We start from the raw sequence: 24,593 nt of genomic DNA, 5'->3' as shown, positions 1-24,593 counted from the left end.
GCTTAAAATGCTATTTTTAAATGGTGATTTCATTTATTAAAGAAAAAAAAAACTATTCAAAGTTACCCGTCCCTGTTTGAAAAAGGTATTACCCCTCTTGTTAAATGATGAATTAATTGCGGCTAATCACAATTTGGGCTTAATTTTCACTGATCAAGCCTGATTACCTCCAGACCTCTTCAATCACAAAATCACTCAAACAGAATCTGTTCTGACAAAAGTCGACAAAAGATCTAAAAAACCTGCAACAAAATGACACAATCCAAAGAAATTCTAGAACAGTCGAGAAGTAAAGTAATTGACATCTATCACTCTGGAAAGGGTTACAAAAGCCATTTCTAAAGCTTTAGGATTCCAGCGAACCATAGGTAGAGCCATTATCCTCACATGGAGAAAAAATGTAACAGTGGGAACCTTCTCAGGAGTGGCCGGCGTACAAAGCTTACCCCAAGAGAACAGCAATGACTCATCCAGAAGGCCACAAAGGAACTCAGGACAACATCTAAAGAACTGTAGGCCTCCTTTCCCTCAGTTAAGGCCAGTGTTCATGACACAACAATAAGGAAGATATTGGGCAGAAATGGCATCCATGGCAGAGATCCAAGGCGAAAACCACTGCTGACCAAAAAGATCATAAAGTCATCTTTTGCAAAAAAACATCGGAATGATTCCTGAGGCATTTGGGAGAATATTTTATGGACTGAAAAGATGAAGAGGTGTGTGTGGTGTAAATGTAGTGCAGCATTTCAAAAAAAGAACATCATACCAACAGTCAAGCATGGTGGTGGTCGTGTGAAGGTCTTGGGCTGCTTTGCTTTCAGGACCTGGACAACTTGCTGTGATTAATGGAACCACGGATTGTGCTGTTTAACAGAAAATTCTGAAGGCGAATGTTCAGCCATCAAGCTTAAGCGCACTTGGGGTCTGCAGCATGATAATGATCCAAAACACACCAGCAAGTCAACTTCTGAATGGCTTTAAAAAAAAGCACAATGAAGGTTTTGGGGTGACCGAGTCAAAGTGCAAACTTGAATCCAATTGAAATGCAGTGGGGCATGACCTTAAAAAGGCCGTTCATGCTCAAAAAAACTCATTTTTTTGCTGAATTCAAACAATTCTGCAATGAAGAGTGGGCCAAAATATCTCCACAGAAATGTGAACGACACATTACCAGTTATAGAAAACGCTTGAATTCAGTTGTGCTAATGAGGATGGCCCAACCAGTTATTAGCTTCAGGGTGTCATTACCTTTTCACACAGGGCCAGGTAACTTTGAATAGTTTTTTTTCTCCTTAATAAATGAAATCATCATTTAAAAACAGCATTTTAAGTTCACTTGGGTTCTATTCATCTGATATTTACATTTGTTTGATGATCATTAAAACACTAAAGTGGGGAAACTGCAAAAACAGAAGATTTTGAGAAGGGGGACAATACTTATCAATGGCGCTGTAGATTAATCTTAAAGCTATTAAGGCTAGTTCAAGACTTCTCAAACTGTAAATATAAACTAACTTTAAAAACAAGGTGCAGAATTAACTGACGAGCGAGATATACAAGCCATGTGCAAATTGTTTATTTTGGGATCTACAGCAGAAGGGTTGTGAAAGAGTTTGCAGAAGATGATGTGAGAAGCGGATCTTTTCGAAACTATCTTGACATTCGGCACGACACGGACAACACGACACACAGAAACCTCAGAACCACACTCACGCCGATAAAAGAATAGGAATCTGCTCCAAAACACGCACCGCAAAACAAGCCACTCTATCAACTAATCATGTGGATGCTTGATTAAAAAGGCAATAACAATGACAGCAGTCATAATAAAAGGTGTTGGTACCACTGGAGATTGAGGAATGTGTTGTTTGCGGAGACATCTCAGGTTTGCTAATACGAGCATCGCTAGGTTTTGGTGAAAGAGCGGGAAGAAGGCATCAAGCGGACCACCACTCGAAACTCCCGCCGTGATATATATATATTTAGGTATATATTCTTTGTATACATTCCACACGTCAACGTCTAAAAGAGAAAGAACAGTACTCGGATACAAAAAAGATTGCATTGATTAGGCAGAGTGGACTACGGTTAAACGGAGAAAGGGTATTTGCACTTTTCTACCATATTCAACTGTTTGGTCGCACTCTCGTCACTTTTTCCACTGTGATGTACCAGCCCGGCTCGGCACGACTGGGCTTCGGATTGGACGGGTGGGTACGGTACTGCCAGAAACTGTGAAAACCCCACCACATTAAGTGCACCACTCGATTACAACAATGTAGGAACACTGATTTATCCTGTAATCTCAGCGAAGGAGGCAAATTTCATCCAAAAGGAGGAGGGAGAAAACCAAAGCGCTGCAGCCAAGTGGAGACTATGGATCAAGCTAACATAAGCATGTGTATGTTTATGCTCATTTCTTCCATCGCATGCTTGGAACCATGTCTGAGTAGGTGATAGAAATAGAACTTTGTGCCACAGCAAAGGCGGTAAATTTGATCCAAAAGGAGACTGAGGGCAGCGAGAGAAAAAAGCTAACATACGTAAGCATGTGTGTTTTTGCTGATTTCATAACGAGGCCAATTTGATCCAAAAGGAGATTCAGAACAGCAAGAAAACAGGAGTACTGTGCAGCCAAATGCTATTAAAACAACAACAACGTAGGACAATGGATTTCTCCTGTATTCTGTCTCGTTTCCAAAATGAGCTTGAGGGCAGCGAGAAAACGGAAGCGCTGCAGTCAAGTGGAGACCAAGCTAAGCATGTGTTTGGAACCCTGTCTGAGCTGGTACTAGAAATAGTACTTAGTGCCAACGTGCCATGTAGGTATCATGCAGTGGAAAAGGGACGTTAGCGCGAGCCCCTTAAAAAAAAGATGATATAAAAACACTAAAACCTTTCGATTTTCGCCTCACATATAAAGCCAACCACCAATCAGAATCATCTACAAGCAGCTCTTCACTACCACACTTGGTCCAAATTAACACAACGGTACTCTGCTCACCCTTTAAATATGTCTCAACATGATTGATATTGGAGAGGAAATTAAAGAAGAAGGAAAAAAGACATCATCTGGCGCCTTCCCGTCAGTGGCGAGCCTGGACGGCGCGTCCGGGCGGCGCATCCTCGGCTATCTGCACCAGCTCGTTGACGGTGTGCAGCAGGTTGTAGCCGTGCTTGCGCAGCAGATGCTGGTTGAGACGCCGGTCCCGGAAGCCCATCTCCAGCAGCATGGCCATGAGGGAGGGATCCTGGCGGGCCGCCGGGTCCACGCCACGCTGCGGAGACAGAGGGCACATCAAGCGAGGGTTGGGCGATATGGCCTTAAAATAAAATCAGACACCCCCCCCCCCCCCCAAATCTAATTTGAATCGACTTTTCCTCCTTCGCTTATAGAAAAATGACAAAGACATTACAGTGTTTGCATATTTGCGATTCACCTTTTTGCTGATTTTTGTAAGCTATCCTGTTATTCAATGAAAAAGCCAACTATTCACTGTTTTTGTGCTCAGGCCAATAAGTCTATCACATTATATCTGCCAAATTTAAGATATCTTTAAGGCCACCTCCATCAAATTTAAACGCTTTCATCCTGTAAATATAAGATAACAGGACTGGGTGGTATGGGGTCTATATTTTAATCACATTATATTTGTTTTATGAAAGACATTTTTGGAAGTGGTTGCAACGCAAAATGCTTAATACAATATTTGTAATTTAAAGTATTTTTAGAAAAAAACTTCCCAACTTCAAATATAACAACAGCTTTCATTTTGGTTTGCTGTTACAACTGCTAACAGACAAAGCAAATATTTGCTTTCGTCTGCATTTTTTTTTTACATTCGACCTTGTTTGGCTGGGAACTTCCTTCCCAATCTCGTCCAATGCAGCATGAGGGGACGTACCTGTATGGGACAGTTGGGCGCAGTGAACAGAGCCTTGTAAGCGGACGCAGCCACTGAGAGGGCCCCCTTGACTAGGCCCTCGGTGAGGCCTCCTTGACCCCTGCAATGAACACAAGTTAGCAGCAATAACAAAAAGCTTTAAATCCTCCTCCCGTGTTGGCCTAAAACATGATGAAGAGGAGCAGGACGAAGACTTGCCTGGGCTGCAATGCGTTGCTGGGTCTGGGGTTGTACGTCTCAAAGGCGCTGGATGCTGAGCCTGCAGATCTTGATAGGCCCGATGAAACTGCCCCACAAAAAAGGATGGAGAAAAAAAAATTGAATAACACGCTTGCGTTACAGAAGAGGAAGAGCGCCTTCTGCTGAAGCGACAAATCGTGATAGCCTTATTTCCTTCTCACGCCACAAAGCATTTCCTCTTTCAACCCAAAAGGAGACGAGTCCACTTCATACAACAACAAAACGGCATTGAGTGGGACCAAAGAGGAACCTGACATGTTTTGGGTACATTCCTCAACAGTCATGTTTGGCCACTTGTTGTCATTTCATAGCATGGTTAAAAAAAGTGTGTCCTAACTTTGGACCAGTAAGGTACTTTGACACAACAGCAATCAAGCGACATCATTTATCATGCGTACATGTGGAAAGAGTCCTAATATTACGAGAAGAAAAGCAGTATTTTTTTAATAGTAAAGTCATATTTTTTTCTGATCATTTCATAATTTTTCAATAAATTAAGGAAATTTATTTTCCGAAAAACAGTCATAATCTTACCATACAAATGTCATATTTGTTGGGAAAAAGTGGTAATTTTTCAACATAGTCATCTTCATAATAATATGAGACTGAAAACTACTGAGTGAAAAAGTCATTTTTTTGGGGATCTTATAATTGGGGGAAAGTTGGTTGAAAAGTAAAATCACATTTTATTTGATAAAAAAGTCCATGAGTTTTGAGTCCTATTTTTGTGGGAAAACACCAATACAACAGATTAACAATTAAAGTTCTTTTTCATAATATGAATTTAAAGCCATATATCTATTTTTTGGGGGTAGTTATATAGACATTACAATAATGTCATTTTTTTCAGGAAATAAATCTTATGCGGCAAATTTAAGTCTTACGACATCCTGGTAATCTCATCTTTTACTAGCATGCCAGGCTAGTAGTTGGTTTGTAGAGAAACACGACAAACAGACCAAAAGGTTGGCTGAAGGCTCCCTACATTCAGATGCATTCATGTGAAAATGACAAAAGTGGCCATAAGCTCCGTCGTCACTCACCGTTGGCGTGGACCCTCGCTGTGTGTGACTCATCTACTGCGTGACAAGCGTCCTCCGCCAGGTACAAAGCCTCTGACCTGAGACAACAAGGAGGCAAAAAAGTTGATTAGAGACAATAAGCAGGTAACAGGAAGTTGACTACTATAACACGATTGCTTGTGTGTTCAATGAACAAGATAAGGACTAGGAGACCATGTATTAAGTGATCATCTGGAAGTTGACTGGTGACTAGGTTGCTCGAATTACTATGTAGCAAGTTGACAAGGTTGCTTGAATGATCAGTAACAGGAAGTGGACTACTGACAAGGTTAACAGGAACTTGACGAATGACAAACTTGCATAACAGGAAGTGACCAGCTCACCTGGGCGAGTAGATGCCCGGCGGAGGGGGCACCACTTCTGGTGTGAGCGTGGCGGCGTCCAAGGTCTGTGAGGTGCACAGCATCTGGTTAACGCTGCTGTGGATGGCGAGGGCGGGCGAGGGCGGAGCGTCGCCAGCCAGGTCCTCGTCAACCTCCGTCTGGTCCTCGTCGTCCTCTCCTGGCGGTGGCGACGCCTCGTCCATGTCTGAGGCGTAGTCCTCCTCTCGCAGCGGCTCGGGGCTGGCCAGCGTGGCGGTGACGACGGCGTCGGGGTGCGACATGGCCGAGCTGTACATGGACTCCCCCAGTGGACGACTCATGTCGAAGCAGTCGGGGAGGACGATGATGAAGTCGTCACAGGAGGACGACGACGACGTCTGGCTGCTCACCTGAGATACGCCAGGAGGAAGGTCACATGATTGTTTGTTTGTTTTTTTCCCAAAGCGCGTGATACACCCTATGTGCAGCAAGCCAATAAAAAAAGACAAGTAGAAAAATAAAGGCAAGCATTTGAGCAGTAGACTGATTTGTACACAATGCATCCCTGCCACCCCAAAACCTTGGAGTCCTCAGATCCGTATATAGAGAAGTTTTGCCCGCAAACACTTCATCATGTAAAATAAAGTTAACAATGTTGCTTGAGTGCTCATGTAACAAGACGCTGACGAGTGACAAGATTGCTAATGGATTATTTAAGAGGGAGTTGACGAATGACAAGGTTGCTAGCAATCAGGTAACAGGAATTTGACAAGATTGCTACGGTGATCGTGTAAGAGAAGTTGACTAGCTTGCTTGAGTGATCATGGAAGAGGAAGCTGACTAGTTTACTAGGTTGGTTGAAGTATCAAGTAACAGGGAGTTGACTAGTGACAAGGTTGCTGGAGTGTTCATGTAAGAGGAAGTTGACTAGGTTGCTTGAGTGATTTTATAACAGGAAGTTGACTAGTTACTATGTTGGTTTAGGTATCAGGTAACATGGAGTTGATGAGTCACATGGATGCTCAAGTGTTGCTTGGTGTAAAAGGAAGTTGACTAGAAACTATGTTGCTGAGGTGATCGTGTACCAGGAAGTTGACAAGGTTGCTGGAGTGGTTAGGCAACAGTAAGTTAAGTAGGTTGGTTGAGGTATCGGGTAACAAGTAGTTGACAAGTGACAAGGATGCGACGTGATCATGTAAAAGGACATTGACTAGGTTGCTTGAGTTATTTTGTATCAGAAATTTGACGAGAAACCAGGTTCCTGGAGTGATTGTGTAAAAGGAAGTTGACAAGGTTGCTCAAGTGGTCGTGTAACAGGAAGATGACAAGAAACCAGGTACGCTGAAGCATCGGGCAACAGGAAGATGAAAACTTTGTGTATCTTAAACATGGCGCTCACATCATCCCAGTCGTCCGCTTTCTCTTCCTTGCAATCCTTCACATCATCACGTTCATCTTCATCATCCTCATCGTCATCAGCAGGCAGCACGTCACCAAGCGCTTCCGATTCAGGAGCTTTGCGTGAACAATACAAAATACACATTTGTCATGACACAAGTACTATTACAGGTGATGCAGTTCCGCGTGGGAGGTTGTTGTGCCAACCTGGCATCTCGTTTCCTTCTCGCTCGCCCTTGTCAGACGGCGGCTCCCTCTCCAGGCCGAAGCTGGAACCTCGCAAGACAACTGCGAATGAGGAAAGAAACCGTCACTGAAAGTCAGAACGGTCTACAAAGCAGCATAGGTGGGACCAAGTCATTGCTTTGGTCACAAGTCAGTCTCAACTCTTTGCCCTCAAGTCCCGAGTCAAGTCCCAACTCGAGACAGGCAAGTCACAAATTAAGTAACCAAGTGGCAGTCAAGTCTAAAGTTCTAGACTTTGAAACTCAAAAGTCTAGGACTTCAGACTTAACTGCGAATTGAAGTCGAGACAGGCAAGTCCTGAGACAAGTTGAAAGTCTTGTTTCAAAGTCTAGGACTTGTGACTTCACTTTTGAGTTTTGAAGTCTAGGACTTGCAACTTGACTCGGGACTTCCCTGTCTCAACTTGGGACTCACCTGTGACTTGCAAAACAATGACTTGGTTCCACCTCTGCAAAGTAATACTGTGGGTCACTTTTAAATTTTAATTTTTTTAAAATATATATTATATTGTCAAAAGTTGAAATGGGCGACAAATCTGTGGCCTTAAGCTAAAAAAGTTACATTTTACCAGCTTTTTAAAGGTAATTTTACAATTCATTATGCTGAAGAAAATATGGTCACGTTTATTTTGTCTGCAGCCTTTATAGGAGATTTGAATGCTGGATTAAAGTAGTAAGTGTCATTAATTGTGGTGGATGATTAGGGCCTTCCTTTTGCACACTAGACCAGCCCACTTGGTGCACACAACAACAAAGCAGAGCTGCACATTTGGGGTGATGGCGGTTGCTCACCCTGCGCCTGGTAGCCAGCATGTTGCTGGCTCCTGCGTACGGGCCTGTGGTCGGGGGCCTCCTCCAGGGTGAGGGAGCGCATGAGCGTCTCACATAGGAACTGAGCACCGCTGATCTCCTCCTCGCGTTCCTCATCCGGGGTGGCCGCCTCCCACGCGTGCTCCCTCTGGTGCCTGGTTTGCACTCCTAAAGATGACAAACATCCTCATTAAACATAAATTTTAAAAGCACTAAATTTATACTATTAGCTCCTTACCGAAAAATTTTCGGACACCTGTGACCTGCGAGTCGTCTTTTATCTCCGCAGTGAGCGCTTTTTCTGGTCCTGGTGCATCATGGGGCAAAGGGGAGATGCAGGGTGTCAAATCTAAGGGGGAGGGGGTGGGGGGGGGGTGGTGGTGGAGGGAAAACTGTGAAAACCAACAAAATCAACACAGCTAAGATGAAGTTTAAAGCAGTGATTTCCAACCACTGTGTTGCAGCACATTTGTGTGCTGTGAGAAATCATCTGGTCCAATCTTACTTAATTGGTCGAAAAATTATTTACAACAAATAATTTATCATTGTTCATCTATTTATGCCAGTCACGTATAGGGACAGGCACAACAATTAAATACACTCCACTATGTGTGAGAAGGTACAATTAACCTTTGTATCAACCTGTCCCTGTTGCGATTCATAAAACACAACAACAGCTTTGTGTTTAACAGGCCTAGATTTCACATAGAAAAAGTAGAATGAGAGAAGATCATATATATATATATTTTGTGACATGAGATGTTTCTCATGTGAAGTTTGTGCCTTGGCGCAGTACAGGTTGGGAACGCTGGTTTAGAGGTGAAAATAGTCATGCTGCAGCCAGCACGCTATCTGGTCTTACCCACGGGAGTGTTGTTAGGAACTTTCTCCAGCTCCTGCACAATGTTGATATCCATCAACTCGAAGGAAAGAAGATCCTAAGAAAAAAAAAAAAAAAAAAAAAAAATCACATTTATTCTGCCATCGTGGTTATGCATGTGTGAAAGTGTGTGTGTGTGTGTGGTCTGAGGTTCACACCTGAGCGGTCAGCAGGTCTACATAAGGCAGGAAGAAGCCATTGTGGCTGATGTCCACAGACAAGCCCTCCTTAGGCCGGACCTCATCATCCTTCGCACCCGGCCTCAGCTGCTCCCTCTGATGAGCACAACAACATTAGCATCATCTTCCAAGAAGTGTCGAAAATCTTCGTGTCAGTCCTCAGTGATCAAGTTAACCAAGTATATCATTGCCATCACATACAACACTGCCTTCCTTCTTGCACCTATACACACATAGTGTAGTATTCTATTCTATTATTCATTAAACTGAAACTCGGTATATTTAATTCTTTAATTGCTTTTATGTAGACTATTCAGACATACCATTTTTGAGACATACAAGACTGCTGAGTATTCTTACTGCTGCTCACATTCACCTCTATATATTATCTATACAGTTCTATTTTCGTGCTACATACAATACTGTTGACCATTCTCACTGCTGTTCACATTGACTCATATATAGTAACTAGTGGTTTATTTCATTCAGGTGATTTTGTATGTATATTTTGGTTCACACAATACTGTTGACTATTCTTGTTGCTTTCACATTCACTTTTGTGTCTATAGCATTTCGTATTCGTATCGTTTGCCATTCACATCTACCATGTATCGAATTTTGTATTCATGTATTCATTCGTAACACACAATGCCGCTGACTATTCTTGCTGCCTTCTGTTCCCATCCACACATAGCAGCATACAGTGCAGTCAAAAAGTATTGACAGCACTTCATGTTTGTGTTTTTTTAACATTTTGTTATGTTACAGCCTTATTCCAAAATGGAATAAATATTTTTTTCCCCCAAATCCTCCTAACAACTCATCTGAAAATGACTGGCACTCCGCATCCAGCCTTATGGAGCTTGAAAGTTGCTGCAAAGTAGAATGGGTAAAACAGCCCAAGCTTGTGGCATTCTATTAAAAAATATTTAACCCTGTAATTCCTGCCAAAGGTGCATCAACTAATTATTGTGAAAAGGCAGGGGGTTGGGTGGGGGGTTGGATCAATGATGGAATAAGCCTGTAACTTAACAAAAAGTAGAAAAGCGAAAAGCTGTGAATAATTTCCAGATGCACTGTATGCATTCTAGAAAATGGATGAGTGACCCACCAGTCGTTTCCGGTGGTGCTGAAGCGCGTTGAGTCCGTTGCCGGGCTCGACCACGATGCTGCACCACACGCGTGGCCCAAACTGGTGACCACGGTGCGCCAGCCGCCAATGTGAGGTGTACGTGCCCTCCATCACGGGCGCCACGAATGTCACGCTAACCACGCCGACTTGGCCGGGTAGCAGCTGGGGCATGGTCACCGACCTCCTCTCCTCTGACGCCAGGCCGAGGTTGCCCCACATGAACACCAGCTGGGCACACGCGTGCATGCACACACACAAACACACACACACACACGACACACGATATAGGGATATACACGCGAGGAAGTGTGTGATCGTGGTCACACAGCAGCAAAATGAGGAGATGTGTAAATGAGGTTAAACGTATTCACTACTCACAAAAAGTTAGGGATATTTTTAGGTGAATATTTTGAAAAGCATTATCTTTGTCTACAACCCCAATTCCAATGAAGTTGGGACATTGTATTAAATAAAAACAGAATACAATGATTTGCAAATCATGTTCAACCTATATTTAATTGAATACACTACAAAAACAAGATATTTAATGTTCAAACTGATAAACTTGATTGTTTTGAGCAAATAATCATTAACTTGGAATTTTATGGCTGCAACACGTTCCAAAAAAGCTGGGACAGGTGGCAAAAAAGACTGAGAAAGTTGAGGAATGCTCATCAAACACCAGAAAACCAATGTCAGTAAATACAGTTCGGCGCTACATCCGCAAGTGCAACTTGACACTCTACTATGCAAAACAAAAGCCATTTATCAACAACACCCAGAAACGCCGCCGGCTTCTCTGGGCCGGAACTCATCTAAGATGGACTGATGCAAAGTGGAAAAGTGTTCTGTGGTCCGACGAGTCCACATTTCAAATTGTTTTTGGAAATTGCGGACGTCGTGTCCTCGGGCCAAAGAGGAAAAGAACCATCCGGAGTGTTATGGATGCAACCAGCATCTGTGATGGTATGGGGCTGTGTCAGTGCCAATGGCATGGGTAACTTACACATCTGTGAAGGCACCATTAATGCTGAAAGGTACTTACAGGTTTTGGAGAAACATATGCTACCATCCAAGCAACGTCTTTTTCATGGACACCCCTGCTTATTTCAGTAAGACAATGCCAAACCACATTCTGCACATGTTACAACAGCATTGCTGCGTAGTAAAAGAGTGCGGGTACGAGACTGGCCTGCCTGTAGTCCAGACCTGTATCCCATTGAAGCGTAAAATACGACAACGGAGATCCTGGACATCAAGCAAGAATGGGAAAGAATTCCACCTACAAAGCTTCAACAATTAGTATCCTCAGTTCCCAAACATTTATTGAATGTTGTTAAAAGAAAAGGTGATGTAACACAGTGGTAAACATGACCCTGTCCCAGCTTTTTTGGAACGTGTTGCAGCCATAATATAAGTTAATGATTATTTGCTAAAAACGTTTGAACATTAAATATCTTGTCTTTGTAGTGTATTCAATTAAATATAGGTCGAACATGATTTGCAAATCATTGCATTCTCTTTTTATTTATGTTTGACACAACGTCCCAACTTCATTGGAATTGGGGTTGTAAATGAAGCTCCTCAACTCACTTCGACATAGTTGCCACAAGATACATTAGACAGGCCTTAATGAGGATACGGAGGAACACTGTAGTGCATTTTCTTTCTAATCCTGAAATTTCACCCGAAGGCCAAATACCCCTAACTTAAGTAGTGTCAATTCAATGATCAGTAAATGCCAGAAGAGAAAAGTGGCTCAGAGTGAAGCAGTATAGGGAGGTCAAAGATTGAAGGCTGTCCTCTGGAGGGGCAGATGGATGCGAGGGGTTACAGAGGGATGCGAGGGGGTACCTTGGTTTCGGGGGTCCAGCCGATAGTTCCCGAGTTCTTCATCTTCCAGTATTTGATGAACTTGGTGCCGGGTTCCAGACGGGTGCCGTCCGGCAGATTTTCATCCAGAAACAAGGCGGCCATAGTGGGCAGCAAGGACGAGTGCGAGGCCCCGGGACCCCTAGTTTCAAGTGTACAGAGCATTGTTGAAAACAGCCCTGCGCTCTCGCGCTCATCTTTTTGTTGTCTACCAATCAAAAAAACGTCAGGAGCCCAGATTTGTGTGTGTGCAGGTGAAAAGCATTTCTCTTAGAAAATCTATGAAGCAGCAGCAGCAGCAGTTTTCACACTGAGGTAGTTCCGACATTTCCCCACCAGCGCAGAGCAGCCAGCGACACACTCATACAGACTAGATTACAAAGATGGCATTTTCGTGGAAAAAAAAAGACTTTTTGCATCCATGCTGGATTCGAGGTACCCAGCACTTGTCGGACGCCCCTCCCAGGCGGCGCTTACTCTGGACTGGAGGCCTGGGGGTCAGGGACCGGGGCAGGGGCGGGACCTGAGGCTGTGTCTGAGGCAGCGGGCGGGGGCAGCGGGGCGGGGGCCTGGGTGGAGGCGGAGGCCGTGTTAGTCAGGGCGGCGGCTCGGCCCGAGGTAGAGGGCCCGCTCCACTGCAGGCCCCGCTTCTCCAGTCTCAGTTTCTTCTTGATTTCCTTCACTTCAGCTCGCAGCTGCCTCCTTTCCGCTTTGAGGCGCTGTCGCTCGGCCTTGCGCACCGTCCTGTCTCCTCGCCGTGGGAACCTGGTTTGGGATGTTATCAGGGTGACCTTTTTGTTGACTATTAAAAGAGTTTCTTTTGTTTATAAAAAAAAAAAAAAAAAAAAAAAGGGGCAGTAATAATCCATGAGCTATAGCCATCAAGCTTGTCTGAGAGGTTTCACGCCGTTTCAAACAATCGTCACTCTTTACCTCAATTCTCCTGACATTCCGTGCTCGGGGATGGACAGGGGCGTCTTGGTTCTCACAAGGTTGTGGCTGGGGTCGTGGCTGTGCCGACACATCTCGCACAGGATGCAGGACGGGCAGACACTAGATGGGAAAAGAGGTTGCAGGGGTTCTCAAACCTTTTTGGGTCCAAGGACCGCTTAAAGGGGAGACTTTGTCTGAGGACTTCCCTCATTATCCTAACACAAGTTAAACATACTCTGGCTTGTTGCCTATTTTTGAGTAAAAAGTGAAAATGTTCCAATAACCAAGTATATATTATGATATTGAAGTAAAAGTTTATTTTACAACAATTTCAAAAATATAACTTAGCTTTGTAATGTAACATCCTTTTCTAGGACTATATATTAAAAAAATAAATTCATAAAAAAACTATCCAATCATTTTTCATTTTATTATATATAATCATAAATAATTTAATCAAATAAATTAAAAACTGGTTAAATGTATATGTAAAATTGCTTATTTTACTATTTTTGTGTTATTATTTACAATAGCGCAATTAACCTATTTATTAAGTTAGCTGTAGAAAAAAAAAAAGCAAAATTACAAAATACATTTTAATGATACTTTTGTGCCCAAAGGCCATGTCAGATTTTTTTTAACTTGACAGATGTGGGGGTAAAATAATTTAATAAGAACAATAAGTCATTATCTTTTTTACATTGTATTTTTTGTTTTATTAATTAACCAATAATTTAATAAATAAAATGTTAACTGTATATGTAAATGTTTATTTTTTTATTTGATTATTTATAATTATATATATTTATTATTATAAATAAATCAATAAACCAATTATTTAATGAGATAAATGAATAAACAAATCAATACAAAATTACTAAAAATACTATATAATTTCAATTACCTAATTTTAGGGGGGAAAAACCCCAACTAAATTGAATAATGCTCACAATGCAAGTGCCCGGTGGCCAGATTAAAGAATAGAGGGAATCGCACGTGTGTACTTTTTACCTGCACTTGTAGGCTCCTTCAGAGGTGAGTTTGTTGCAGCTGCTGCAGTTTGGGGTGTAACCAAGAGCCCCGCTGGAGGTTGAGGGGCCCGGCCTGGGCCCCACAGTGGCGGCGGGGGGTCCAGGCCTGGGCCCCATGACGGGAGCGTAACTGGGCCCGCTGGCCTCGGGAGGCGGCGCCGCAGAAGACTTGTGCGTACAACACTGGCCGGAGAAGTCACTGCACATGCGCTCCACCACTTCCTTTACCACCTCGTCTTTAAACTGCGAATGAAGTACTTTAGCGGGGGGATGAAAAGGGACATTAAATCCAACGTGAGGATCACTTTTACCTTCTCCATGTAAGATCTGAACCACATGGGAGGAGGCTCATCTTCTGATTTGGTCCCCTTGTTGTCCTTGGCGGTCACCTAGGGAACAATCCAAAAGCACACATTAGCAACTTTCCAACAGACAGTCCCATCCATCCATTTTCTTCTACATCCATTCACACTTACAATCCCACCTATGAAAATTTTTGTCTCTAACTAATCTAAAAGGATGCTTGTGAAATGTAGGAGGAAGTTGGAGCATTCTGCCCCCAAGACCGTCCAGTTCAGTTATTTCTACAGTGTTACGTCAAAGCACATTCCATACATGCTCCTCAGACGGGCGAAAAAAAACATGAGCAATGACTCTGGGGACGGATGTGTGCCCAGGCCGGTTGGTACAGTTTGGAAGGCTAAATCTCGATGTGTCGTGTGTGGGTGTGCATGTATGCGGGATGGCGAGGCTATGTCAACAAACTGTGGAGGACATCTTTGTTATTGACATGCGGGATGATGTGGCTCTCGCGCTCTCTGCCCACCAATCAACACGCTGCATTTTGTCTAGTTTAGCCCTTTCGGTACCCTACCACATAAGGGTGCCAAAAAACATGGTTTGATGGCAGGAAATGGAATTCTGTACCAAACTGTACTGCTTGCTCTGTTTGTGTAAGATGTGACCACAAAAATGTTGTCAGAAAAAGCCTACTAAAACAGCAGAATTGTATTTAATATTTATGTCTATTTAATCAGAGGCCCTTTCAATTGTGGTTAGGTGTGTGCTGACTCCTATTTTTTTATCCATCCATCCATCCATTTTCTGAGCCACTTCTCCTCACTAGGGTCGCGGGCGTGCTGGAGCCTATCCCAGCTGTCATCGGGCAGGAGGCGGGGTACACCCTGAACTGGTTGCCAGCCAATCGCAGGGCACATAGAAACTAACAACCATTTGCACTCACAGTCATGCCTACGGGCAATTTAGAGTCTCCAATTAATGCATGTTTTTGGGATGTGGGAGGAAACCGGAGCACCCGGAGAAAACCCACGCAGGCACGGGGAGAACATGCAAACTCCACACAGGCGGGGACGGGGATTGAACCCCGCACCTCAGAACTGTGAGGCTGACGCTCTAACCAGTCGGCCACCGTGCCGCCCCTATTTTTTTATGTGATTCATTAATTATTCACACAGCCAGCCTAATTATTAAAGGGTATGCAGACCTACCTAATTATCTCAGATGTTTATTTTTTACTTCCCCCTTAATAAGATTGTTTTTTTTTTCAATTGAGTTGAACAGGTTATCAGTCATAATAATGGTGAATAAAGGTTTGAAATTAATTTTCCATGGTCTTATTTTTTTATATCACAAAAACCTGGCATTTGAACAGGGTTGTGTGGACATGTTATATATGCTTTTCATCCATCCTCCATCAAATGCACAGACAATTTCTAGAAGTCTGGACCACACATTTGAGCCCAGAACAAGACTATATTGAAGCCGCATACATACTGGACCTGAAATATGAAAATAAATATTTGGGGGAGATATTAAAAGTGCATTACAGCCATGTCTGAAAACATAGGCCTCGATAAAAGCCCCCCCACACACACACACACACAAAGGTTCGTGACAAACTGACAAATAGTGGTTGGCAATGCAGCTAAGTAAACGCTCAAATACAGAGCCACTGTCAACTAGGCTTGCCAGCGACGCTGAAGAGGAAGAGTCAAAGCTGGACGTTGAGGAAGTGGACATTTGGGATGTTAATGGGCCCATTGCCTGAACCGGTTTAGCAAAAATGCAGAGGCGAGGCCTGAGAAGCATGAGGGAAGATGCTTTTTTTTTAAATGCATTTTTAATGGGGTTTTGTTAGTATTTCTGGATTGGGGTGGTACATTTATAAATTTTTAAATGGGTTGGGTGGGGGTGGTGAGTAATATTTAACTCAACATTGAAATATTTATTCTTCAATGAAAGAATTGACTTAATTACAATTTTAGCTTATGACAAAAACTTTTACGTCATATTTATGCTTGAATATGTGGAATATTTCAAAACAAAATGCTTCAAACAACGCAGACTATGAATGGAGAAAATATTTCTTTTTTTGAGACTGTGGGCCTTGAGAAAGAAATTTCAGCCCACTTTATGTTCCACACATATTGATCGACAATAAAAGTATACCATACCATTTTAGTAATAACATGATAATACCTATAACTGATAATTTTCTCACGAATACTTTAGTTTCATCTGTAGTTGCTGCGTAATTATGCTAAATGTTTCTGTCTTACTGTTCCCTGTTTTTCATTGTCAAACCCGTCATTCATTGACAGACAGACATGACTCATACATGCAAACACGAGGACAATCCATGTTGGTTCCTTACAGCTTCTCGCTCCGGGGTGACCTGCGTGCCCTTGTCCACCGTCTTGACCCGCGACGGGTAGGGGGGCGCGGGTCGGAGGTCACCCTTCAGCTCCTTGACCTCGGTCTTGAGCGGCCCCCCGCATGCCTGTCCCTTCATCTTGTACACGTTCATGTTGAGGTGGTTGCCCTGCTTCTCGGCGCTCTGCTCGCAAAACAAACACGAGCCACAACGTTACGTTACGTCTACAGTAACAAGCACACAAAGATTTCACTTAACATTGCGCTTAGCAACGTGTAGCAACACAATGTGAAATTTGTTTGGTGTGAAATCAGATTAACTACGCCTTTTATCTTGGATGAGAACGTTAGGTAGGGCAAAATAGCCTTCAAATAAAATCTCATTTTATTAAAAAAAATTCAAAAGGACTTTAACTGATTTCTATAATTTATTATTTTCAAAGAGAAAAAGAAACTAATGACATTATTCAAGTGTTGCTTTTTTTCCCCAGCAAGTTTTCTTCCTGAGTTAATTTGCATCAAATTCCACAGAGGTAATAGAAATACAGGGGTGCCTTGACTTAAGAGTGTAATTCATTCCATGACCCCACTCCTAACGTAAACCATCTTTGCCCTTTAATGGAAATGTCAGGTCGGCACTGTATATGAGAAACGGTTCTCAATTGCCTCACCTGAATTAATAAAGGTTAAATTAAAAAAAGAGCTTCCTCTTGGAAAATACCAATCCACTACAATACTTTTCTCATCATTAAATGTTGTTGTTGTTGAAGAGTAAACGGTGCAGTTCAAAATATTTGTGCTTTTGTAATATATAAACGGGCACCATGTCTTTGGCAATCTTCCGCGCAGACTCAGTGATGGCCTTCCACCGGCCTGCTTTCTTGTTATACAGAAAACAATACGAAAATTATGATGCACACGTTGGCAGTTTCTTAACATCATTCAGAATTAAGTTGTTTGTTGCTTTTATTGAAAAACAGTCGCTAAAGATGTAGGAAAAGCTATTGAATTTAGTGCATGTCAGCATGGATGGGCTTTGACCTACTAAAGCTTCTATATTTTTGTTTATTAAAATAAAAACATCCTAACAAATAAACTTACATTGAAGACATTTTATAATCATCCAGCCCTTGCGTTAAGGATCATAAAACAATTGCATCTTTTAGCGATGCCGTGACATCACTCCTACAAGAGCACTGCATCATTTTTGTCTATGACTTCATCTTTTGATTTCCTATCAGAGCATTATTATACAGTTAATATCAATAAAAGCTCATGAAATCAGCAGTACCTTGATGGCTTCCTCGTACTCGTCTGAAAAAAAATATATACTTAGTCAAGGGAATTGGAAAGCAAAAAAATATAACTTCATACCCTGTTTATTTGATATATTTTTTCCCACCTCTTCTAAATAACATGGATCAACTCTGGAGAAAGAAGCAGGTATTTCTCACCTTGACTGTTGATGCAAATCTAATGACAAACAAAGAGGGAGATAATAAATAATTTAAAAAACTCAAAACATGCCCTTATAACGTGTATTTTGGGGCATTATTATTACCTCTTCGCTGTCCTCATCAAAGTACTTCACTTGAAAGTGGTTAATTCCAAATGACGCTTTAATCTGGAAATAAAGGAAACATATCGGATCACAATTTATCCCATTGGCTGCCCGCTACCACGTAAAACTCGACCGTTGTGGCGTTGTTACAACTTAAAGGTCGCTTTCGTCTCCCGTACGCTTACTACATTTTCGAAAAGTGTCCGATTAAAACATTGAGCGGCTTAATGTGGACACTTCCGAGGGTAGGCCACGTCCGGGCCTTGTTCTCCCCGAACTGCGCCAACACGCTCGGCTAGCGGCTCACCCAGGCTTCCACCGAGCTCCACTCCAGTTTGTCCAGGTCGCCCGCCAGCAATCTCTTGACGTTCCCTCGAAAATTGACTTTTATAGTAACCGGGAGCCCCATTTCGGGCCGATCGCGAGCCCGCCCCCTCGAAAAAAAAGCCTTTTAATCCGAGGTGTCGCCGGAGCGCTCGATTTCCCTGTTGCGCTCGACTGTCTTCTCTTGTTTACATCGTCAGATGCGTCCGAGAAAAATAGTGACGTTTACTACGCATGCGCAATGCACGCAAACGCGTCCCACCCCCCTCCTGGCGGTCCGTCGCGTGTTGATGTCGTCATCAGTGCGATGCGCTCACCAAGTGTGGCTGGCAAGCTGTAAAGCCACACGTTAGTTCCCCCTCCAAGTCCAATTGAATGCTGTTGGGACGCTCGCGCTTCACCCACCGACAGCATAAGATGTCTTCACTGCTCAAGGTGGACAATGAAATTAAAACCAAGGTGCGATCCCGGCTGCCGCGAGTCCGCTTGAAGATTTAAGTTGGTTGTAGCGCGTTAGCTTCATTTTGGGTAGCATTTATGTGAATGATTGGGCCGTGCTATGTAACAGCAGCGGCTCGCCGGCTTGTTTCCCCGCTTACTCCCAACACAGATGTCAATGCTTCTATCGATCTATCTGTATTTCACCAGCACGGCACGTAATGTGTTTTATTTTTGAATGTGACGACGCTCTACGGGGTGTTAATGTAATAAATAGTTAGGAACACATGTTGAGAGAGCGAGGCCCTCTTAGCTTGGAGCTACCGGGTTAGCCTAATGGAGCAGACGTGAGGGGGGGGGGGGTGGGTGCAGAATGGTGTCAACTTTTCGACTGTCCTGTGGAAATGACCCCCCCGTGTATGTTTAGGTTGATGCATATCACAGCAGAGGTGTAACATAGTTATGTTTTTATATATAAACCTATATTTTAATATACAGAATATAAAACATGACCTAATTCCAATCAATACATTTTAAGTACTGTATATATTTTATAAATATATAAATTAAGAGATAAAAAAAGTGGACTTTTTTTTTTCTTTTTGTATTGTGATCATTAAACATTTTTGCAAATAAATGCTAAAAATGACTATTTGAAATTTGGGAGTTATGTTGTCAGTAACGTATTGATTTTACTCAAACATATTCGTATAAATAGAAAATTCTGAGAAGCTAATAATTTTACGGTGGTCTCTAAATTTTTTCCCCACAGCTGTATACATTTGTTAAAAAATACCCCTCTTCATGAAATTGACTAATCAAAATATTAAAACTCAAATATAGATGTATAACGTCATTCTGGAAATGAAATAAGTCATCCTCTGACATCCTTTCCCCTTGTAAAATTTTCAATTTATTAATGTAATAAAATACGACTAATCTTTTCGCAAAAGTACTTTTCATTTTTCTAAAAAAATAACTTCCAAAAAGTCTTTTCCCCCAAAAAACAAGTTTGTCATCAGTTTACATTTTCTTTTCTTAATAAAATATGACTTCTTTCGAGAAAATTCAAACTTTTTTTTCTAACGACAAAACAATAATTTAAATTGTCACTCTCAGGCAGAAAACTCCTTTGTCCAAATTTGGTTGATTTCATTTTTTTCCCCCACAAATCTATATTACTTGTCAGTCCCAAGATAAAGCTGTTATTTTTACAAATTATCCACCAATCTAAAGTGTCGAAAATGGCTTTCTCACTGTCTCTTGAACAATGGAATGTTAATCCCCCACAAATTCAGATTTTGGGTTGTCTTTTTTCTGTTATACTTTGTTGGTTGGTCCTATTTTTTTTGTTAGTGTAACTGAATATTGCTGTGACAATCTAATTTCTCTCATGTGATGAATAAAGTGTCTGTCTGTCTAATATCTCAATAAACCTGTCATTTTTTTGTTGTTTTACTGAAAAGTGATGGATTTGGAAATGTGAGGATTCTGCCCAATGCCAGCGAAATGCAATTTACAGTTCGGAAAAGATGTATAGAGGAAGGCCCTCTTGGCTTGGTGCTACCGTCTTCCCCTAATGGAGCAGATGTGGAAGGATAAGAATGGTGTCAACCTTTCTACTGTGCAGTGAAAATGACTTTTTTTTTTTTTTTCCCACCTCTCCGTGTGTTCAGGTTGATGCATTTAGAGAACGTATCACTGCAGAAGTAAGTATTAATGCGGCGGAAGATGAACACTGGTCATAAACAAGCAGCAGCTTGCTGTTTTTTTTTTTTCCCCCCCATTTATTTGTCACAACATTCTTGAACTTGTTCTTTTTTTTTTTCAGGCTGAGGACCTAGTGGCCAATTTTTTCCCAAAGAAATTACTGGAACTTGATCACTTCCTTAAGGTCGGTGTCACCTGGATGCCCAAATGCAATTGCTTTTGAAATTTATTTCAGGGGTTGACTTCTGTCTATGAATGCATGATAATAATATGAAATGTACAGGTATATTCATTCATTATCCATTTTTTCCAATTTTAAACTCTTCTGTAAACGTCAGGCTTTACAGATGCCACTTTGTATAAAATGTCAACTACGACGATACAGTATTTCCTCATGTAGTGGCCTGCAAAGACAACCAGGCATCTATGAGGGGTAAGGTGTTTTTTGTAAGTGGAAGCCCTTGATGCGTACAAATGCAAATTTGTATTTATTGTCCAATTTTTCCACAAATAATTAAACTTTGCTGTTAAATGTCAGCTTTACAGATGCCATGGTATCAATGGCATAGTAATAGTAATGACAGCCTCCCAGTGATACCACCTTAAAAAAACTTCCAAAGAGAGAGGTTGTCTCTTTTGGGTGTGGCGGTTATTTATCGAAGCGGGTGACTCACCCAGTGATTAATTAGGGTGTGGTATGGGCTCCACTAGTTTTTCTTCTTCTTGCGACATGAGTGGATATCTAATTGGATCTTTTGTAATCTTGTGTGCAGGAGCCAATCATAAACATCGTAGAGCTGAAGGAGATCCACTCTGACATCAACCTGATGGTTCCCGACCCCATCCTGCTCTCCAACCTTCACGATGGACTCGATGCGGTGAGACTCGATTTTACCACGACATCATCGCTAGTATCGAGCTTGTTGTTGACTTGTCTTGCATATGCGTGGTCCTCCTGTTAGCAAAATGCCAAAAAGAGAAAGCTGGAGGACGGAGACGCAGAGGACAAGGGTGAGTTGTCCACTGCGATGGGCCTTTCATGTAAAGAGAAGACAGGGACCCCCCCCCTATTCTTTCTTCTTCCTGCTCAGTGACCGGCACCAAGGTCTTCGTCATGCCCGGCGGGATGATGAAGAGCAACGGTAACCTGGTAGATCTCATCGAAAAGGTCAAACCGGAGATCCGGACGCTCATAGAGAAATGCAACACGGTGAGCGTCATTTGAATGAAAACAGCCGGCGGACATTTTGAGGAGCGGTCCGTGAGGTTCACGTTCTCGTCCCGCACAGGTAAAAATGTGGGTGCAGCTGCTGATTCCCAGGATAGAAGATGGCAACAACTTTGGGGTGTCCATCCAGGAGGAGACAGTGGCCGAGCTCAGGACGGTGGAAGGCGAGGCGGCCTCTTACCTCGACCAGATATCCAGGTCGGTCCGGTCACCATGTTCAAAACGGGATTTATTATACAGATAGATATAGATTAAAAACTGTATTTACTACTTACTATTCTGATCTTGTCTGGCCTCGGACGCGGAGCAGTTTCTTTCCTGGTTTGAAGATGAGCTTCTTTACAAAAGCACAGTCAGTGTTTCCAAGTTAATAACTTTTTCAACCCCTCTAGTGACTTTTTTCCATAAAAGCGACTCACATCTTAATTCCCGCTAAACAGACATGAGCGGAATCACTTTCACATTGTTTTCCGTATGACAAGAAAGGAAGACAATTACGGAGTCAGTAATGCAGAACGTTGCCATATCCACTCTCGAAACCTTTGAGCTGAGGTATGTGCTTCCAAGCCGCAAATATTTTACCGGGGGCGCTTTTGCCTCACCTGGACAACTCTGGAGAACTGGAGGGGGTCTTCACTTTTTTTTCTTGTTTGAGCTGAAAACAAAGCGAGATTAACATTTCAGTCATTGAAATTTTGGAAAACATGAGAATTGTAGAAAACTTAAGGAAGCTATACAAGTTTTCATTTAACTTTATAAGACATTTTGCTGAGCCTGGGTGCTCCCTGCACTTTTTTTTTTAAAATTATTTTATTATTATTATTTTTTTTTAATCAGAATTTTAAGACAAAGATGTTTATTGTCTAAGATTGAAAAAAAAAAACTTCAACATGTTGCAAATCCTAAAAGCTGTTTAATAAACATGATTAAAGGCATTTAAATGAAGTTTGGAGGTTTGTATTAGTCAAGATTTTGATGCCAATATTTTTTCCCTTTTACGGCAAATGACTAGCACTAATAATCGGTATTGGCCTTGGGAAAAAAACATCTCTACTCAAAAGACATAAACCTGCTGTGAGGATCATGTTTATATCGATGTTTTGACAAAAAGGAATTTTTTTCCCCAAAAGGAAACACTTATTTTTACAATATCTGTAAAGGGAAAACAATATTTCTCACTAAAATTGGTATATGATGTTTGTCTTGTCTCATTCCAGATATTACATCACCCGAGCAAAGCTGGTTTCGAAAATAGCAAAATATCCTCATGTGGTAAGAAGTCCATATGTAAATCTGTGGGAAAAAAAAATGTTCGTACGAGACCAATAATAATAAGAAAAAAGCTCATTTTGTTTTTGTCTGCCAGGAAGACTATCGGCGCACAGTAACAGAGATCGACGAGAAGGAATATATAAGTCTGAAGATCATTGTATCGGAGCTCCGAAATCAATACGTACGTCTTCCCGGTAGCGGCAGTCTACGGGTTCAACTCGAGTGCTTGCTCAAACCTTGTTTTGTTTGTGTCTGCAGGTGGCGCTACACGACATGATCCTGAAGAACATCGAGAAAATCAAGAGGCCTCGGAGCAGTAACGCAGAAGCCTTATACTGATCGCCGCCAAACTCCCAGCCCGTACGTTCTGTCATTTCAGTGCAATCAAACAAACCCCGTACATACAAAGATGGACATCATGCCTGCTTTTTTTTAATCGTAAGAGACATTTCTTTTCCAGTTTTAATGACATAAAATTCCTGGGAAGTCACATTCTAAGCAAGAGTGTCTTTTTTCTTTTTTTTTTTGTAAACGCTTGCAAGAAGGTTCCGGAGCAACTTTTATGTTCTTTGTCGGAACGATGGTTGAAAAGGAATGTTTTATGTCGTACAGTTGGCTTCTAGGTCCACATAAGAAAAATCACCTCATTAAAATTCTGTTGAATAAACTTTTTTTTTTAAGAAATGGGATTTTTATTTCCATCAGCTGTGTGTTGCAGTTTGGTTTTGGGCTGTAGGTGTCACTGTGGCTTGGACGCAAAGCAGGTACCCCTAAAGGACTTCAGAACTTTATACTGGAATGAGTAGATATTTTATCTTTAGTATGTATGCATAATACAGTATTTGTAAATGTTTAGTCGTTATGAGATTAAAGTCAAAATATTAAAAGGTAATTTTATATACAGTATATAAATACATTATACTGTAATGATTAGTATTTTATAGATAATAGAAAATATCTCATTGTAGTATATCTTCTACAATCCCAATACCAATGAAGTTCGGACGTGTCAAATACAAAAACAATACAATGATTTGCAAATCATGTTCAACCTATATTTAATTGAATACACTACAAAGACAAGATATTTAATGTTCAAACTGATACTTTATTGTTTTGAGCAAATAATCATTAACTTGAAATTTTATGGCTGCAACACGTTCCAAAAAAGACTGATAAAGTTGAGGAATGTTCAAACACCTGTTTGGAACATCCCACAGGTGAATAGGCTCATTGGGAACAGGTGGGTCCCATGATTGGGTATAAAAGGAGCTTCCCTGAATTGCTCAGTCATTCACAAGCAAAGATGGGGCGAGGTTCACCTCTTTGTGACTTTCAATCCCTCTGGAGGCACTGCATCAAAAACTGACATCAATGT

General features: G+C 41.8%; 2 protein-coding genes across 4 annotated transcripts; one reads left to right on the top strand and one right to left on the bottom strand.

Moving 5' to 3' along the window:
* Positions 1–1,560: 1,560 nt before the first annotated feature.
* nbr1a (NBR1 autophagy cargo receptor a) lies at positions 1,561–18,799 on the bottom strand. 3 transcript variants are annotated; one of them, XM_061755296.1, is made up of 22 exons: positions 18,551–18,799; positions 18,244–18,306; positions 18,137–18,155; positions 17,974–17,996; positions 16,684–16,866; positions 14,321–14,398; positions 13,990–14,252; positions 12,979–13,098; positions 12,523–12,810; positions 12,028–12,187; positions 10,153–10,401; positions 9,021–9,137; positions 8,845–8,920; positions 8,221–8,331; positions 7,965–8,150; positions 7,135–7,215; positions 6,929–7,044; positions 5,551–5,939; positions 5,189–5,265; positions 4,104–4,191; positions 3,906–4,005; positions 1,561–3,278 (listed from the first exon to the last, which is right to left on the bottom strand). In XM_061755296.1, exons 1-22 carry the CDS (start codon positions 18,650–18,652, stop codon positions 3,087–3,089), a joined length of 3,081 nt encoding a protein of 1,026 aa, XP_061611280.1. In that variant the 5' UTR covers positions 18,653–18,799; the 3' UTR covers positions 1,561–3,086. The 3 variants fall into 3 exon arrangements, with proteins under 3 accessions (XP_061611280.1, XP_061611282.1, XP_061611281.1); XM_061755298.1 differs by lacking the exon at positions 12,523–12,810 and having other exon boundaries at positions 18,551–18,797; XM_061755297.1 differs by lacking the exon at positions 18,551–18,799 and having other exon boundaries at positions 18,085–18,155; positions 18,244–18,272.
* On the top strand, positions 18,794–23,899 carry psme3 (proteasome activator subunit 3). Its single transcript, XM_061755309.1, has 10 exons — positions 18,794–19,026; positions 20,682–20,714; positions 20,837–20,899; positions 21,489–21,593; positions 21,678–21,726; positions 21,807–21,925; positions 22,005–22,141; positions 23,161–23,215; positions 23,310–23,396; positions 23,474–23,899. Exons 1-10 carry the CDS (start codon positions 18,943–18,945, stop codon positions 23,552–23,554), a joined length of 813 nt encoding a protein of 270 aa, XP_061611293.1. The 5' UTR covers positions 18,794–18,942; the 3' UTR covers positions 23,555–23,899.
* The last annotated feature ends 694 nt before the right edge of the window (positions 23,900–24,593 follow it).

This window comes from Phyllopteryx taeniolatus, chromosome 19 (genome assembly GCF_024500385.1).
Source record: "Phyllopteryx taeniolatus isolate TA_2022b chromosome 19, UOR_Ptae_1.2, whole genome shotgun sequence".
NCBI classification, from domain to species: Eukaryota; Metazoa; Chordata; class Actinopteri; order Syngnathiformes; family Syngnathidae; genus Phyllopteryx; species Phyllopteryx taeniolatus.
This window is presented reverse-complemented; position numbering and strand designations above follow the sequence as displayed.